The following is a 17276-nucleotide window of genomic DNA, read 5'->3' on the forward strand; positions in this document are numbered from 1 at the left end:
CGCCGGCGTTGATGGGGAAAGAGGAGCAGCAGGGAATCAAACCCGGCTGATTTTCATACAAGTCGTCACAATCATATCCATCTATCACATTTCTGTATCTTATGAATTATGACTTAAACAAGGACTTGAGGGTTCAGCACATATTGCCTTGTCCACTGTTGACCACTAGAGAGCAGACATGCTAAGTGATATTGAGAGAATGATTTAATTAGTGGATTTCAATGAGTAACATTTGCATCTAAAAAAAGTGTCCTGCCAGGCATCAATTACAACGGATTGGACACGATAAGGAGAAGAAAAGAAATAAATCACCTGCATGAGCTCGGCCCTGACAGGCTGAATGTGGTCGTAGAGAAAGTCGGGCTGCAGGTTGTCCACACACAGCTCCAGAGTGCGAAGGCCCTGGCTGACCAGAGTCTGAGAGCCATTGAGGGCCGACACCAGCGGGTCCATCAGCATGGGCAGGTAGGGCAGCAAGGAGCTCAGACGCACCGGCACCGTCAGGCACAACTCCACAAAGAGGTCCTTCATGTGCTGCTTGTGGAGGCCACTCTGCAGCATGTTGAGACCTAAAAGCATCAGGCGTTAGGAAGAACGTATTGGGGGGGGGGGGGGGGTTGGGGTGTATTCTTGGTGAGTGAGGCTTTACCTTGAAGCAGGTTAGGAAGAAGGGGCAGGAACTCCTGGTAGAGAAGGTCGTGGCTGCCTCCACCAATGGATCGGAAGAGTGCCCGGAGAAGCAGGAAGTAGTTGTAGGGTTCCTTGGCTGATTGGGCGAGCTCCATGGAGCTGTTCACGATCTTGTGGAGGTGTGGCTGAGGAAACAGGGACCCTCATATTAGATTTAAAATAAAAACTAGCATCACAAAAAACACTCACACAACCTCCACTTACCTTGAGCATCTGTTCGTTTTCAGCAGCAAACAGCGACACGGAGCCAAATACTAGTTTGAAGAGCTTCAGGTAAAGGTTTGAGAGCTCAACATTGGAGCCCATCTCTGGCAGCCTCTCCAGAAGATACTCCACCAGGATGGTGGCGAACAGTGCTGAGGTCGACAAGTTGGCCAGGAAAGAGTTGGCCACAATCTAGGAAGAAGACGGGTAATAAGAAAGGTAAATCTATGGGATCTGATGGGTTAAGACTGAATAGTTAGATATATCACCGTCAGATAAACACATCAACCACGAGACAAAACTAATTCACACCAGTGAGGGGCTGTGTACCTGCAGTGCGTAGTTCTTGGAGATCCTCTCCACCATGTACGGCACGGTGGTCTGAAAGATCTCCTTGAATGTGAGCGGGTTCATCATGGTGAAGACCCCGGCAAAGTGCTCCAGAACCTCCTTCTCCTCCTTCATGCGCACAGTCTGACAGTTGGCCACCCTGATGTACGTCTGCTGGTTACTGGCAACCTGGACCTGGTCAGGAGACACTTAAGCGGTTACATCGGGCTGTTGTTGGGAGTTAACGTGCAGGGATGCAATAGAAATTTCACCGTACCTGGTAGATGTCCAAAGCCTGCATGGCGTATTTCACCAGCTTAATGTAGATTTGTGTCTCCTTCGGCTGAAGCTGCTTGTTAGGAATAAATTGAGCCTCTGCAAAAGACACGAGATTTACCAGACAAATCATTGCGGGACACATAAGTTCACGCGGTGACGAGCATGCAGTCGCGTCATCTCACCTCCGGGGGCCTTGCAGGAGGTGATGCCCCAAGTGATCGTCTTCACGCCGCACACCAGAGTCTTGACCAGGCTGCGGCAGTCCGACACCTGGAAGGTTTGCTTGTCTTCCTTCTCGCTGGCTCGGTCCAGGGACGCGGTCGGGGGCGCTGGCGGCGCGGGGACGGGCGTGGCGGGGGCGGGGGGCTGTATGGCCGGGGTGGTGGAGGGGGTGGGCGTGGCCGGCACCCCGGGCAACACCCCCGGGTCCACTACGCCCATCTCTGACTGAGGCTTGCACTTTTTGAAGATTGAGACCAGCTGGTAACGCGCAATGGTGTGAAACTTCAGCACAAACACCTGTTTTAAAAGGAAAGAAAGAGGGGAGAATTGCTTTGAGGGTCTTTATCAACGTTTATGGAACCATCACCATCTGTTTGTCTTCTCCGCGGATCAGAGATGTGCGACGCCCACCTCCAGCATCCTCATCAGGATGTCCCGTCCGTTGCCGTTCTCCTGCTCCGACTTGGAGCGGATGCAGTCCACCAGGTTGAGCAGCAGCTTGCAGGACATGGTCTGGATGTTGCTGGGAAGCGACTCGTCGTCGATGTTTTTGGCGAAGAGCTGCACGGCTAAGGAGAGATCCGTCAGGGGCAGGTTCTGACGGACGTGGTGCACCAGGTCTGCTAGTGTGCTGTAGGCCAACGGTCTGGTGAGAAATTGACACGTGTAACTATGACACTTGGAGCAGAATTACGACAACAGCCGTGATAAATGGGAAAGGGCCGTGGCCCCCTCGGTAATCCGGGGCAGGCAGCAGAGGTTTGACAGATACGAGAAGAGCTTTGTGAGGCCACTGAAACTACGAGGAAGACGCGGAGGAGAAGAAGGCCGAGCGAGAGAAAGAGAGACACTGATGGTCCTGTCAGGTCCTAGCCGACTGCATCGTGTCTTATGTCGTACTAATGTGAAATGACAGCTATTAAGTTGATCGGGGAGCCAGTTCGGCGTCTGAAGAAGGTCAACAAGCTTTTGTGCCGACTACCTGCCCTCCGGCGACGCCAGCGTACGTGACAGCCCGACAGGCTGCAGTTAGCCCGTCCGTTTCAGAGTTTCCAGCAGAACGGAGAACGTGATGATTATTACGCCAGTTAACAGGCACCTGGCTGAGCAATCAACCACGAGAGAGAGAGAGAGAGACAAAACTCACCTCAGAGTCTCTCGAGCGGTGTAACCAGAACCGATCAGGATGGATTCATCGAAGAGTTTGTCCATACAAGGTATGAACTCTGGAAAAAAAAAAAAAAACATGTTTTCATGGCATGTAGCAAAAAAATAAAACGAATGAATGAATAATCAAACACACGTTAGCAATAGTCATTGTGTGGATGCTGTGTCCCTGTGACACCTAATTATGGCTCGCGTCTTCAACCTCACAAATGTCAAATTTGGGCTGAATTTACGAGTGGAACAATGGGTTAGGGTTAGGGTAACCCAAGTGCGACTTGTGTGCTGCAGTGTTTCCCCTACCATTTTAAAGCCCCCCCCCCCCCCCCCTGAAAAAGTGAGCAATTTAAAAAAGAAAACATGACCCACTATTGAAAAGAAAACTGTTTAAACCCCCAGATTTCTAATGTTGCTGTTTCACACTGTGTGTGTGTGTGTGTGTGTGTGTGTGTGTGTGTGTGTGTGTGTGTGTGTGTGTGTGTGTGTGTGTGTGGACATACGGCTCCGTAGGTCCGTGGTGAGGATGTGCTTGGCTGCGATGAGCAGCTCCTTGCGGAGGTGAGCCGTCTCAGACGGGCAGTTGGTGAGCAGCTGCAGCATGCCCTTTACCATCTGCTGAGAATACTTCCCGACCAGGTCCTGAAAAGCACAATCCACTCTTAAGGTTAGTCGACACGGAGGCGAGCGCCGCTCGGCAGAAAATAATTTGAATACAGAGTCAAAGTAAACAAAATGTTGGAGCGAGCATTGAATATTTTCTGTCTTTTTTTTATTCCAAGCTTTTGCGTCTTTGTGAGCACTTTGCGTTGTCTTCTGCCAATTAACTGACACCCACGACGTCCAGAATGCAATCCTTCCACAATATGTCTGCTTGACAAACTACGCCCACGTCACGTTGTCGGGCAGCTTTGCTGGCAGTTCATTTTACACCGAGTTCGACAGGAGGACGCATTGTTAAAACCATGGAATTCAAACACACAGTCAGCACAGGTGTACCTGGTAGATTCGGATGATGTAGGCTAGAAAGGACAGAGTCTTGATCTGGGCAGCAATGAAGTCTGCGTACAGCTCCTTGTTATAAAGCTTATGTTGCCTGAAAGGGAAGAAGCAAAAGATATACACATTGAAGCTAGTTAGTCCCATCAAAGACATTAACGATGTTGTGTACCTGCACTAGGTGGCAATTATAGAGGTTGAGAGACAATTTGGGTCTACTACACGTGGAACTCGTTCTTCATGAGTGACTCGTTGGTTTGAGTCACAGCTGTTCCTGCAGAGGGATTCTCTCCAAATTAACTCTGCTCCATTTCTTCCTGTTTCAGTTGCTTAACACACGTCTCGTCCTACCCCGAGAAGTGTCACCTCCTGCTATGCCAACTTCTACTAGTTTTACTTTCCAAAATGGATTTAAGTTTTAAATTTGGCAGGCAAAGTGTCAGAAGCTCGGAAGCTATGAAGACGCCATCCAATTAAACGCGCCCAAACTCATTCAGGTGGCTGTCAAATAAAAATGAACATTTTAAAAAAGGGAACACACACTCACACACACACACACACAGATCTCACCTGGCCTGCGGAGACACCTGCAGCATGATGGTGTTCATGATGAGGGGCACAAACTCCGATACAACATTGTGGATGTTCAGCTTATATAACTGAGGGGACAGAGTGGAAAAAAAGCATTATTATAGCCTCAGTGATACATTCCAAGACACCATGGTCCATAGTTTTGAGAGGGGAAAATACAAGAACTCAGTAATAATAATTCAGTAGGTGTTCATTTCTCGATAGATGCCAACGAAATTCACTTTTAGATAAAAGCAGATATACACAATTCTTTTCCCTTATTCCATGTTCCCCCCCCCCGGTGAGGGACCACGTTACCAGGGGTAACCGCGTGGATTGTGTCACTGACCTGATACATCAGCACAACGATGATAGGCAGCTCTGCCAGCACCTTGAGAGACAAGGACCCCCGTGGGATGATGGTGTGCTGGAGGCAGAAACAAAAGGAGAAATCCAATTGGGATGACTGAAACACATGGAATGCTGGACTCTAAACTACACCTTTTTATAGCTGGACCCTTAAAAAAAAAAACAAGTGATAGTGACAGATATGCGAGAGGAGTGGACCCGGAGTTGTGATTTTAATGCTGGTCAGTAATTGTACACGTCACTTTTATTTAGATGATACGCTCTTTGTTAAATACAAAATCTGAATGACGGTCGAAAAAGATTTAAAGCGGCCCTTAATGAGACAAACTCAGCATTGTGTTAAACAGAATAACATAATAATATTAAAATGTTTAGGTATAAAAACAATGCGGAAAATTTGCAGGAAACTATTTGCTCTATTTCGTGGTTTCTCCTGTAACGTAGCGTACCAACGTGGAGCAGTACTCCCATCCTGTGGCTACAGGCGGTGCTGCAGAGCAGTCTGCATGTAAAAAACACATGAACCCCTGCAAACTGCTTACTGTTCGGGTTTCGCTGTCCTCCCTCTCAGGCGCAGCCTTGACCAACACCGACGTGATCATCCCGACCATTTCCGGGGAGGGAACCGTGTTCTCCGCGATCACCTGCGGGTTCTCAAAGTACCTGGCCTGGGGGAACACAGGTGGGAAGGCACGCACGTGGCTGAGCAAATCGGAACCAGGCGCTTCTAGCGGAGAGCAAAGCCAACGGCTGTGAAGGTTCTACTCACAACAACTTTTGGAAGGTCTTTGTAAATCTGCTTCACAAAGTCCAGAAAGTGATGAATCTGAGAAGAGAAGGTTATGGAGAACATGCTAAACCAGGACTTCAAAGAAAATATCCCAATGTTTCAGTTCCTTTTAATAATGAATGACTCTCTCACTGGCCTATTGGAAAAAAACATGCTTTTAAAATACAGGTAATTTACTAAATAAGCTACAGTTAAGCTATCTAAAGCTCTTTACAAAAGTATTACACAACTCAATAACCTTTCAAGAGATATGGCTATGATTCTCACCTCCTGAGAAATTGGCGGCCGAAACTGTTTGTGTAGCTCAATAATGATGCGCAGGCATATCAGCACATTTTCCTCATTTTCAATCTGTGTAAAAAAAAAGACGCAAAAAACAAGAATGTCAAACAGCGACACAATAACTGTAATATCCATGTAAAAGTGAATGTTGCACATTAGATAATTCTTCCTGTTTCCCACCACTGGTGACCCCACTATTTTATAAAATATATATAAAGCATCTACTGACTGGTTAATATTGATCTGAAGAATACAAAAAAACGACAAAACATAAAATATGTCTTTGTCAGAGAACGGGACTCATACCTCTAGGAAGCGGAACATCACAGACAGGACGTTCTTGGTGTGTGGACGAAGGTGTTCATTTGTTGGAATGCGGTGGATGATTTCCAACACCAGCTTCCTCAATTGCTGAAAAAAAAGGTGGTGTACAGGATTATAACTTTGAGAATGTTCACACACTGTAGTCACAGCTACAGGAGCAATGCTGGGGTTAAGTGTCTTGCCCAAGGACACATTGACATGCAGGTTAGCCGAGCATCAAACTGCCACCCCTCTGACGAGGGAGACGACCGCGCTCCCCACTCACCCACAGGCGCCCCACTACATACCTGGGTGGGTTTTTCTTGCAGGAATTGCACCTCCCCATCCTGAAGAAACGTGAGGAAGCGCGGGATGATGTGTTCCAGGAAGGTGGAGTACTGAGGCGAAGATGTCACATTCTGAAATATTAATTCCAAGACGTTATTTCATGAGGTAGCTTGGTGTATACGGGCGATTTTCAAAAAAGATTTCTCTTTCATGTTGCAGGATTATTTCCTTCCATCAAAAACGCACCACATGTTTCACTGGCTGTGATACAACTCAAAGAATCCTTAGCGAACTGGACATATGCAGAATCTATTAACATTCTTAAAATACATCAAAGGGGACAATTGAAATGAATCCCATCCAGACAATTCATCAGCATGCTGAAGATAAGCAACTTACCTCAAAGTTTTCGCTGACCTCCTGCATCATCTTTAGCTTGGTTTCATCAGCTGGAAGTTGAAGGACAGAATGTCACCATTAATCAAACTTAGACTTATAGACGCACTTCCCATGGCTGCTTTCATGTGCTAAGCAAGGACAATCAGATCTTATCAGTTTTACTTTCATCATCCAGGTTGTTCAAAGGTACATCAAGAATCACTCAAGTCTTCACACTCATACAGTCAAGCACTCTCCCAGACACACGTACCTTTGACTGGACTAAAGCATATCGCTCTCATCACGTCGCCCATGCTTAGCACAAGTGTCATCTTATCTATTTTGCTGACACTAAGCAGAATAAAATGTGTACTATATGGATAGAATGAATATGTATGAAACAGGTGTCCTTTGAATTCGCTACTTTAATTATTAAAATATTAAAAAAGGAAATGCTACAAGACCTATTGTGCAGATAACTTCTTGATAAAGGCTAAATATTTAAGACGTTGATTTTAACTAATGTTATAGGTTGTGTTTACACTATTTAATAATGCATATAGTACTGACTCTAATCTAGAGAATAACATGTGCAAAGTTAGAAAAAAATATGATGAAATGGAAAACATTGGCTCTAAACGCCTTACAAAGTTTGATGGGAACACCAAATTCACCACAAAGTGCATTCATGCACTCTACGAATGTACATTAACCAATAAACAGAAATGTGATTAAATACAGACATTTTTGTTTTTTTTAAACTGCCTCATTTTAAGGGCCTTCTTCTGCCCGTTTCCCGTCTCTGGGCCAACTCATGTCCAGCTACACCCTGCGGGGTCTGTGAACCTACGTGTGTTGGCGTCGGTGAGCGCTGCCACAAACTGCAGGTACTTCTTCATAAGGGTGGTCTGGTCCACCACTGTGGGGCTGGGCGCGGGCACGAAGGCCATGGTGGCAGATGGGACGGGCTGCTGTGGGGAACGGGGGGGCAGACAGCAGTCTGCACAGATCTCACTGGGATCTCATGTACCCTGCAGAAATTCCGGGAGAAAAAAAAAAGATGCCATTGTCATTGCTCTAAATGAAGACGTGAAAGTAATATTTGCTGAAAATGTAGGTAGAAAATAGGCATTAGAGGAAAAAATAGGGTTTCGGAAATCGGTTACAGAGTCACAAACATGCCTCCCGTGGGCGCGCATTGATGACATCATGACAAGCGCCGGCTAGCAAGAATTCTCTCCCCTGCATTAAAATGTTCTGAATTAAAAACGGATTTTCCGGCATCAAAGAGGGAACCGCTACTTTGCTAAGCGGTACTGCGCGCTTATGCATCCGACCAAAACGTTCGCAAGAGCCACCGTGTTATATCAATGTGCAGAACAAGCTTACAACCGTTAGCTAATGAGCTAGCTTTCTCAAAAGAAAGAAAGCGCTCGCGAATCCCTTGTCACCAAACGCAAACTTGAAAATTCAATTAAAATATGCAACAGTGACAAAGCCCCCTTTCGCCAACACAAATCTGATTAAAAGTTATTCGTGTACAGGATGATTTTGAAAAAAACATTCTATTTTACCAAAGTTTATTCGAAAATAACAATTTGTACTCACCCAGCAGCACAGCGAGGGAACCGACGACTCGCTCCGTATCCGCCGCTCTCGCGCCGCTGCTCAGGTCTTGCGACGAGGTGAAAATGTGTGATATCCCTCCGCGTGGTGGGTATCATATTTTACATTTTAACGTCCGAATGCATTGTGACACCGTTGGAATGAAAAACATGTGCGTGTAGGACCGTTGCAATAGTGTTTCTTATCGTAAAATGGATATCATAAATAATTATATGTCAAAGTAATTTATTCTAGTACCAGCGGAAGGATACACAGTGGAGCGTGTGAATGTATGACCATCGTTTTCGATGGTCTTCCGGCTCCCGGGACTCTCAGCAAAGGAAGTCACTTTGCGGGTAACTGTGCGTGAACGCATCCTCTGCGACAAATGTCCCGCAACAGTTTGAAAAGCACGCCAACTCGTGCCGTTTCTGGTAGAACCATCTTTGTTTTGCCAATTTTGGGACTGCTGCGTTTATAATGTTATAGGCTTGACCTGTGTTTGAGTGTTATTTTGAGTACAGTTTCAAATTGATTACTTGATGAACTAAACATATCGTAGCCTTATGATGTTATAGATCAATAATAGATTAATTTTTCCAGGTTGTGAACAATTCCCTTTGGTTTTGTTTCTCTTTCTTTTTTAATGGTCAATTTATGGTGATAATTTAACAAATACAATTTAAGACCTGCAACCTAAAAGATATTAATTTTAATGGGAATTTACAAGGGAAATGCGATAGAATAACAGTGGCACAGATGTCAATTCATGTTTTAATTGTTTATAGCAGTTGGCATGGCTTGTATTGACCAGAAGATGGCAGCCTAAGGAAGGAGCACTTGGAAACTTCTGTGCTCAAAGTCAAATAATGGCTTTTTTATTTTTATGCGCAACAAAACACCAAACTGTTTTTCATTTCTTGAAGTGGACAAACACAGCCTAATTGAGGTTGGCATGAAGTGCTGAAAATATGGCATAATCTTTACAAAAAAAGATGTAAGGGCGATTGTAATATATATGTAAGGCTGTTGTGGTTTTCACTGATCCTTTAAACAGTTTTCTTTACCTCCTTTCATGCGTTTTGTTGTTTCTATGTGTAAATATCTGACTCTCTGATCTAAAGTCACAGCTTATCACCTTTCACCATATTTTTAAAGGTTTTAGCTAAACGTTTAATGTCACCATACTAAGTTGCTTAGTGTGTCTCTCTCTTTCAGAAAAGGTGTCCGATTCTCTAAAGCGTTGTAGATGGTCATTATCTAGCGTGGCCTGTCTCCTGCCCACATGCTTTACTAATGGATTTGTATTCATAATTCTCTCCTTCACAGCCTCCTTTTCCATCAAGCAAAACCACGGGCAAGAGGCCGAGATATTCCTTTAAGTTAATGTCATGAAGAATTCATGAGGTAATGTGACATGCAACGTGACATTTTCATTCTCGCTCTGTGTTCCCTCAACATAATGATCTGCTAAAGGATGTTTGTCTCAGGGTTATTGCGCTGTCCCATTCGTTTCATTAGTGCCTTCTTTTCTCTCTTTTTTGGGTGACGGAGGCTTTATTCTGAGAGGAGAGAGGGGATGACACACTCGTTCTCCAGCTTTCCAAAAACCACTCATGTGTCCATTAGATTTATGGGGGAGGGGGGGGGGGGTTCAGGGCTGCGTCTGCTGATGCCCTGATGATGAAACCACATCACCCTGCATCATTATTCCTCAGATAGAAAAGAAGAGCACTTTGCTTGAGACGGAATCAACAATAGACTGGAAATCTATTCATGCATCTAAAGGTCTCATGTGTACGAACTCTTTCTCTCCATAGAGGACATGTTCTCTGTGAACCAGGCCAATCAACAGATGAGTAAAAGACTCAGAGCAGATAGTCTACCATATGTGAATATGTCTCATCCAGTGTATCCCTCGACTTCCCGGCTGTTTTCTAATCATCTGGAGTGTGAATTGGGCGGGTAACTTTTGTCTTTATCACCTGGTAAGCAGAAGAAAGGTGTGATGTCACAGTAAATCACACTGGGTTTAACGGGGCGAGTCTTGCACTGATGATTGAACCGGATCGCACGGCTTCGGAAAGCGACTGAAGGTGTTGATGGTCAATCCTGCTTCTTCCTGCCATCATTCTTCATTCTTCCTTTCTTCAAATCACCACAGTGATATTCTGAAGATAAAAGCACATATTGAATATTGCCATTAATGGCATTTATGTGCGATTGTGTGAAAATGTTTGTCTTGCAAACATGCGTAAAATAAAAACTGTTGCATTTTGAGATTTTAAAACCAGATCCAGACATCATTCATCAGCAAGCAGCCACAGATCTAAAGTTTTCATTTATTTTCCTTTCAAATGTACCAAAACCAACAAGGATTGAAAATAAGAATCTCATTTAGTATTGCAGTTCAAAACATTTTTGGGGTGATTGTAAAATTGTTTTTCCATTTATACTTTCAACGGGTCAAACCTGATGGACTTCCTGATGGCGTCCAGTCGGGGTTTCATGCTGTTGACCTGCTGCATTGATGTGAAATCTGCTCACCTTAATAACCCTCAATGCGCTCCACTCACGTTTCCTTTTTACGATTCTACCTGATTGTTAATTTATAGCAAATGAGCGTTCCTTGCTGTTTTTACAAACTTGTGCTTGTTGATTAAAGCACAGCACGGTGGACACCGTCATAGGATGAACTCCCAGGATGAGCGGCTGTGATTGGAAGCGTGGCTGCACACATGTTCAAAGCACAGTCGTCGGTCTTCCTGTCTGCACCGCACGCTTTATTGACCTTCCACAGCCAGGCAGCCGTCGCTAATTGTTTACCACCCCCTCCTGTTTCTGCACTGCTTCCGTTCACTGGAGAGACTCACCTGCTTTCGTAATGATTCGTCACGTTTTTTGACGGCTAGAACTTTGTCTGAATCTTGGTGTGAAACTGGGATGATCAGGATGATTGTGTTCCAGGGGTTCATGAGCCAGCTTTAAGTTAATTCATTATTCGTCATGGTGACAATATTCTCTGTAAATAATAAGTAAAAGAATATTGCAATTTGAAAAATGTACAAAAATAGGATAACAGAAGGATCGACGTCTACTGCGATATCGTCTTGTGTTGCTCTTCAATTTGTTCAAAACCTCAAATGCCACCGTGTTCAAATCAATCAATCAATCAAGGTCATCACTGACATTACTATTTTTGCAGTATTCAGGTGCTTCTCTCAGTCTACATTGTTAAAATTCCATCTTTTGCTAACAATCTGATTGACCAGATTACACAAATAATTTTGTTTTCTTTGTAATTCTAAAACCAAACATGCTTTAAAATGATATAAATCCAAAGGTTTTACATTAATAAATACACATCTTGAGACAATTATTGCTTTGAAATATAACAAAGGTGTCGTTTTCTTCATACACGTGTGCTGGGGGTCTAGAATGTTGACTTCACATTAATCATGGAACCCTACAGCCTCAGAACCAGCAGAGATGAAGCCCTGGCACAAGTCATTGCTTGTTTAACTTTCCACAGATAAATTGACAAACGGTCCAGCCAGCCTCTCGGTGACGTCAACCTCGAACAGCCAATCCCGAAGCCCGCAGGGCACCTTTTTCAGGGCTAATCCTCTTTCGTAAGCGGAGCTGTCCGATCAGCACCGCACGGCGCGCTCTGTTTGCGCCATAAATAGTTCTTACTATAAGTGGACGCGACTTAGAGCGCGAGGCACGATGATCGGATTGTCTTCATTTCGCGGCAGAAATAGTTATTCGTGAAGTTTAGCCCGACTTAAACACTTTTACGCACCAAAACCACGAGGGGATTTGGTAAGAGAGCGTTTGGGGTTTAGTGTCTCTCCCCTTTTGCCTCTCCCTTTGGGGGGGGATCGCCGCCGGCATGTTGTTCCTCTTGTGCGGATTGTTGTGCGTTTGCGCGCTCGGCGGCGGTCAACTACCGAGCGGCCAGGCGGACGACGGGAAGCGGTACATCTGCCGGGCTGTGCCCCTCAGCGGAGATTCCAGTTGCCCCGTGACTCTGTTACCGGAGCTGAACGCCGGGAGCCAGGAGGAAGAGCTCAGGAATACCGTCATGCAGCTCCGAGAGACCATCTTACAGCAGAAAGAAACGATTGCCAGGCAGATAGGCACCATCAACGAGCTGACCACCAAGCTGTCCCTCTGCGCCTCAACCGACGACAGGAAGTACGACAAAGGGGCTTCCTGGGGCAAAGAAAAGCAAAATACAATGGGGGACGTTCCAAGAGATCCAAATGACTCAATCGATAGTCTTGGAAAAACCATGCAAGGACTCAAGGACCGGCTGGAGAATTTGGAGGTAAGTCGGTACCGATTGCGCAAGGTACCATCTGTGCCAAAACCGTGCGTAAAGGCACAGTTTGACTGAAGCGGGCCCTTCCGAGAATCATTACGCACCAAAAGTTTCTGTGAGAATCAGATTGTTTGATCGGCCTGATTTAAACATTCTAAAATCATGCGGTTCTGAGGGTATGCGTGATTCTGCGGGTACGTGAGGGAACTCCAGGGGGTGCGTGAGATTTAAAAGAGATATTTTTAAAATGATCATCCATTCAAATGCTTAAAAAAGTAATTTAAATAAATATTCAATAAATATATAAGTTCATAAACTGAATTCTATATTTAGGCTATTTCATCATGCTAAAAACCCAGAGTCAGCGATGTGTGTTTCCTCTTTTTGTGGCTGAAAACATATTTCACATTGCTGAAAAGAGGTTTAGAACCTCTGACCTCTATAACAGCTACTTGTCTTGTCACCGCAGTGCTTTCAAATCAATGAGCACTGAGTATTTGTGACTCTAGACCTTTTGCCCATGTTAAACTAACCGTCTCAGTAAATTATGAGACTGTGGGGATCATTTAGTGGGAGTTTAAACTGAATAAAATAAGCTAATCTAATAACAGGACTGGAAGACCTTTATATATTATGACATTATAACTGTATTTGCAGGCCTGTGAGTCAGTGATACAGAACAATGGACTGATGCAGCTCTCAGTGGGGGGGATGTCCTCCATCACCTTGGTGCACTTCCTGCTCATGTTGACCTCCCCCGTTCTTCCTCAGCAACAGCATCTGCGCGCCAACATATCCGGCGCCTCGTTCCCCAGCGAGCTCCGCGACCTGCTGCAGCGCCGCCTCAGGGAGCTGGAGAAGCAGCTCCTGAAGAAAGTCAGCAGCCTGGAGGAGGAGAAGAGCATGCTCTCCAACGCCACGGCCGCCTACAGGCTGAAGACGGAGAGCACGCTGAGCGCCCTGGTGGACAGGATCAGCGAGCTGGAGAAAGGTATGTACGGACGATAACTGTAGCTAAAAGATGAAATGTTGTGATGAGACGTTACAGCAGCGAGGATGAGTCGATACACGGGAGGAAGGTTTGAAGCATTCTCTCTGTTACGCTAATGGAGAAGAGACGAGGGAGGCACTCAGGGGACAACAATAGCTGAGAGGATCTGATGAATCAGAGACAGACACGGACATTTTGTGATGCCGCTTATCCCCCTGTTTTGATACATGTTTATCTCTCTCTCTCTCTCTCTGTCTCCATGTCTCTCTCCAGGAGGAGGAGACTTCAAGTCCCCGGAGCAGTTCAAGCTGTGCCTTCCCCAGAGGACCAACTACCTGTACGGCCGCATCACCAAGAGCCTGCCGGAGATGTACGCGTTCACTCTCTGCATGTGGATCAAGTCCAGTGCCAGTCCGGGCATCGGCACACCTTTCTCCTACGGTGTGCCGGGGCAAGCCAACGAGATCGTGCTGATCGAATGGGGCAACAACCCGATCGAGTTGCTCATCAATGACAAGGCGAGTTTGCAAAATCCACGACGCCTTCATGGTTTTATGATGAAAATGAATCATGACCTGAGAACACACCGTATCGTGGACCATTAGGTCGCCCAGCTGCCGTTGGAGGTGCGGGATGGAAGGTGGCACCACATCTGCATCTCTTGGACCACACGGGACGGCCAGTGGGACGCTTACCAGGACGGGAAGAAGCTGGGAACTGGGGACAACCTGGCCGCCTGGCATCCCATTAAACCCGGGGGGGTCATCATCCTGGGGCAGGAACAGGTGAGGAAGCAGCAGCAGCAGCGAGCCGGTGGCAGAACGATTAATGAAATAATTGGAGCCCCGTCGTTGAGCCCCAGATGCTGCGGTCACCTTCTGGAACGATCTATTCGTTATTCAAAAATGAACGAGAATGAGATCAATCACTCTGTTATGTTTTGTGGTGATCAAATCAGCATTTGAGGACGGCTCTTATCTGAGGGCATTGTTCCAGTTATAGACGAGCAGCAGATTCAATTTAAACATTTAAATGAAATGAAATGAAATAATGTCCAGTGGGTCCTTTCGTAAACGACCAATGGATCTTTATTAGTGGAATCATTTGGTTTCCACAGAGGATGAACTCTCGACATTGTGTTTCTGATATTTCATGGTTACCATAAGATGTCCCATTAGGGAGATGTTAGGGGAAATGTCTTGATTACTTCTTCTCCACCTCAGTAAGATAACGGTCGATGACATCATCGCCTTTTTCTCATTCCCCTCACAGGACGTGGTGGGCGGGCGCTTCGACGCTGGACAGGCCTTCGTGGGCGAGCTGAGTCAGGTCAACATCTGGGACCGGGTTCTGAAGCCGGCGGAGGTCCAGTCCATGGCTAACTGCAGCGCGTACGTCCCCGGAAACGTGATTTCCTGGCTGGCGAGCAACGTGGAGGTTTTCGGGAGGGGAGCGTTCAAGCGGCCCCTGGAGGTGTGTGAGGAGCGGCTGCCGAATGCCTAAAAACCCACGCGGACGTGATTCGCTGCTGTTTTCCATCCATTCAGCGTTTTTTCTAATCGCCTGCCCTCGCTGAGAGAGGCAGTTCATGGACTTTACTACCATCAATAGTACTGCGATCCTCCTGTAAACCCAGCAGCGTTGGAAAGGGTCACCTCACAGCCCCCCCCCCCCCCCCCCTCCCCCCCGCCCCCCCCTCTCTGATAGCTCTGCATCACTCTTTGCATCCACGTAAAAGACACCAGTGGAACTACTGAGCTTTCCTTTGCCTTTTCGTTTGTTCCCAAACTGGTTTAAATGTGGAATCATGTCTGAAATGTGTTCATAGCTTCAATCTTGTGATGTCTCTTCAGTTAGATCATAACTCTCTGAATTGAAATTCAATTGTGTAGTGTTTTCTACTATTTAGTGTCTTTTTTTATATGTAATTACTGTTTTTAGCACATGTATCAGGCATTGTCCATCTGTTACCGTGGCCTTCTTATGGAGACCTAAGTGCCATTAAATGTTGTAGGTGTTAAAATGCATTGCTTTGCCAATAACAACAATGTGGAAAATAAAGGAAATATCTGCTGCAAATTAAATTCCTACGTTGTGACTTCTATAATCCATTTGACGTGTAGAATCAAAGGTATGGAGTCGTTAGCAGTGTGTGTGAAGCTGGGAGGTGACACAGGAATGGCATTAGTTAATCACACTGAGCTGAGCAGGATGCGAAGGCTCAGATGACTCGGGCCAAGGCGACAGGTGTCCTGTGTGGCATTAGCAATACTTAACAGATGAGAAAGGGTCAAAGGTCAGAGGTCGCCTTACCTATATGCAGAAAAGACAGCTCCTCCCCTGCTCTGGGGAGCTGAGTGAACATGATGCGTGTATTCTGAAGTGTAAGCTTCAAATAAAATACACACTAATTATCTTTCAGCTTTCCCAGTTGGTGAGGTAACAAAGGCTAGATAGTATTTAATATGTAATTATCAATAATTCCATTTTTTTTTAATACACAAAGGGCAGTTCTTCCGGTGAGCTCGTCGAATAGTCGAATGTCGTAGTGCACTTTTTTTTATCCCGTCTTCACATTTTCAGGAGACACGGCTGAAAGGAAAAAGCAATTCGTATGTGGAGCTGAAAACACTCGATAATGTTCTTCAATAAATGAAGAATACGTTCAAAGCCAGTGAGTATCTGCTCATACTTTTAGGTCTTATTTTACATGATGACATAAGAACACCGAATATTTACCATGACAACCAGCTGAAAAGGTGGCACGAAAACAAGGGATTTGATGAATACTTTTAGTTTGAATGGATCTAAAGGCAGGATTCACTCATTTTTCAGTAAGTTGAGAACCATAAGTTCACTCTGTCACATGTCGCCTCAGATCTGCAGAATGTTTGACCTGTTGGCTCACACGTTCTGCATCATCTCAAGGCTTCAAGCTTCAATGATGCAGATTTAATTGCGGCCATTCTTCTGTAACTCAGGTAACACATTTCTAATGAGAGAGCACACAAATGTTTTCCTTCAGCTGATGTGTGTGAATGAAAAACAGTTTGAATCCACGTGCATTAAAAGCTGTGAAAGGCTGCAGACTGGAACCACAGCGTCTCAGACAGCTGGCATTCAACACCTTTACACGTTTTAATGGATTGTATACTGTGTGTTTACGTCCTCTACAATGCTCCAGAACCTACTATTCCGCTGACGCTTGGTTGCCATGTGACGCAATGTGCATCCAGTGGATGAACCTCAGAGATTGTTGATCCCTTGACTTCATGTCAACCAAATACCTTCCATTTGTGAAGCAGGACATACGTATTAAGTATTGAAAGACAAACTATGCTTTCTCTTTGTTAAGTTCTTGCAATACTTGGCATTAGTCTCAGTTTGATTGACACGTTTGGCATCAGTTGCATCATCATCATCGTTTGTTATATGTAGAAAAACACATGAATGAATAATCAGATCACAGCATCCGTAAATGAACACTC

General features: G+C 45.4%; 2 protein-coding genes and 1 long non-coding RNA gene across 3 annotated transcripts in view; 2 read left to right on the plus strand and 1 right to left on the minus strand.

The window, feature by feature from the left end:
* trrap (transformation/transcription domain-associated protein) overlaps positions 1 to 8529 on the minus strand; it is a 51493-nt gene extending 42964 nt beyond the window's left edge. Inside the window, 20 exon segments of the mRNA XM_037463644.2 lie at positions 313 to 569; positions 650 to 815; positions 895 to 1086; positions 1225 to 1419; positions 1502 to 1599; positions 1686 to 2022; positions 2137 to 2371; positions 2873 to 2951; positions 3390 to 3528; positions 3886 to 3982; positions 4456 to 4544; positions 4805 to 4882; positions 5367 to 5492; positions 5594 to 5650; positions 5882 to 5965; positions 6203 to 6307; positions 6508 to 6618; positions 6887 to 6936; positions 7716 to 7896; positions 8474 to 8529. Coding sequence (XP_037319541.2) covers positions 313 to 569; positions 650 to 815; positions 895 to 1086; positions 1225 to 1419; positions 1502 to 1599; positions 1686 to 2022; positions 2137 to 2371; positions 2873 to 2951; positions 3390 to 3528; positions 3886 to 3982; positions 4456 to 4544; positions 4805 to 4882; positions 5367 to 5492; positions 5594 to 5650; positions 5882 to 5965; positions 6203 to 6307; positions 6508 to 6618; positions 6887 to 6936; positions 7716 to 7815 — 2595 coding nt within the window. The 5' untranslated portion in view covers positions 7816 to 7896; positions 8474 to 8529.
* A 253-nt stretch (positions 8530 to 8782) lies between these two features.
* On the plus strand, positions 8783 to 11775 carry LOC119213158 (uncharacterized). The gene is made up of 3 exons (XR_005119883.2): positions 8783 to 8826; positions 9800 to 9877; positions 11136 to 11775. It is a non-coding gene; the product is annotated as an uncharacterized LOC119213158 (long non-coding RNA).
* Positions 11776 to 12097: 322 nt separating this feature from the next.
* Positions 12098 to 15451, plus strand: nptx2b (neuronal pentraxin IIb). The gene is made up of 5 exons (XM_037462815.2): positions 12098 to 12803; positions 13569 to 13788; positions 14062 to 14306; positions 14394 to 14573; positions 15061 to 15451. The coding sequence occupies exons 1-5, from the start codon at positions 12366 to 12368 to the stop codon at positions 15289 to 15291; spliced, it is 1314 nt and encodes a 437-aa protein (XP_037318712.2). The 5' UTR covers positions 12098 to 12365; the 3' UTR covers positions 15292 to 15451.
* Positions 15452 to 17276: the final 1825 nt, after the last annotated feature.

Source organism: Pungitius pungitius, chromosome 21 (genome assembly GCF_949316345.1).
Source record: "Pungitius pungitius chromosome 21, fPunPun2.1, whole genome shotgun sequence".
Lineage (NCBI taxonomy): Eukaryota > Metazoa > Chordata > Actinopteri > Perciformes > Gasterosteidae > Pungitius > Pungitius pungitius.

Excerpts from the sequence above, each read along its gene's own strand:
- nptx2b (XM_037462815.2), top strand. The coding sequence starts at position 12,366 with ATGTTGTTCCTCTTGTGCGGATTGTTGTGCGTTTGCGCGCTCGGCGGC. Across the intron at positions 14,307-14,393 it reads AGTTGCTCATCAATGACAAG|GTCGCCCAGCTGCCGTTGGA; the intron begins GCGAGTTTGCAA and ends GTGGACCATTAG. Across the intron at positions 14,574-15,060 it reads TCATCCTGGGGCAGGAACAG|GACGTGGTGGGCGGGCGCTT; the intron begins GTGAGGAAGCAG and ends TTCCCCTCACAG.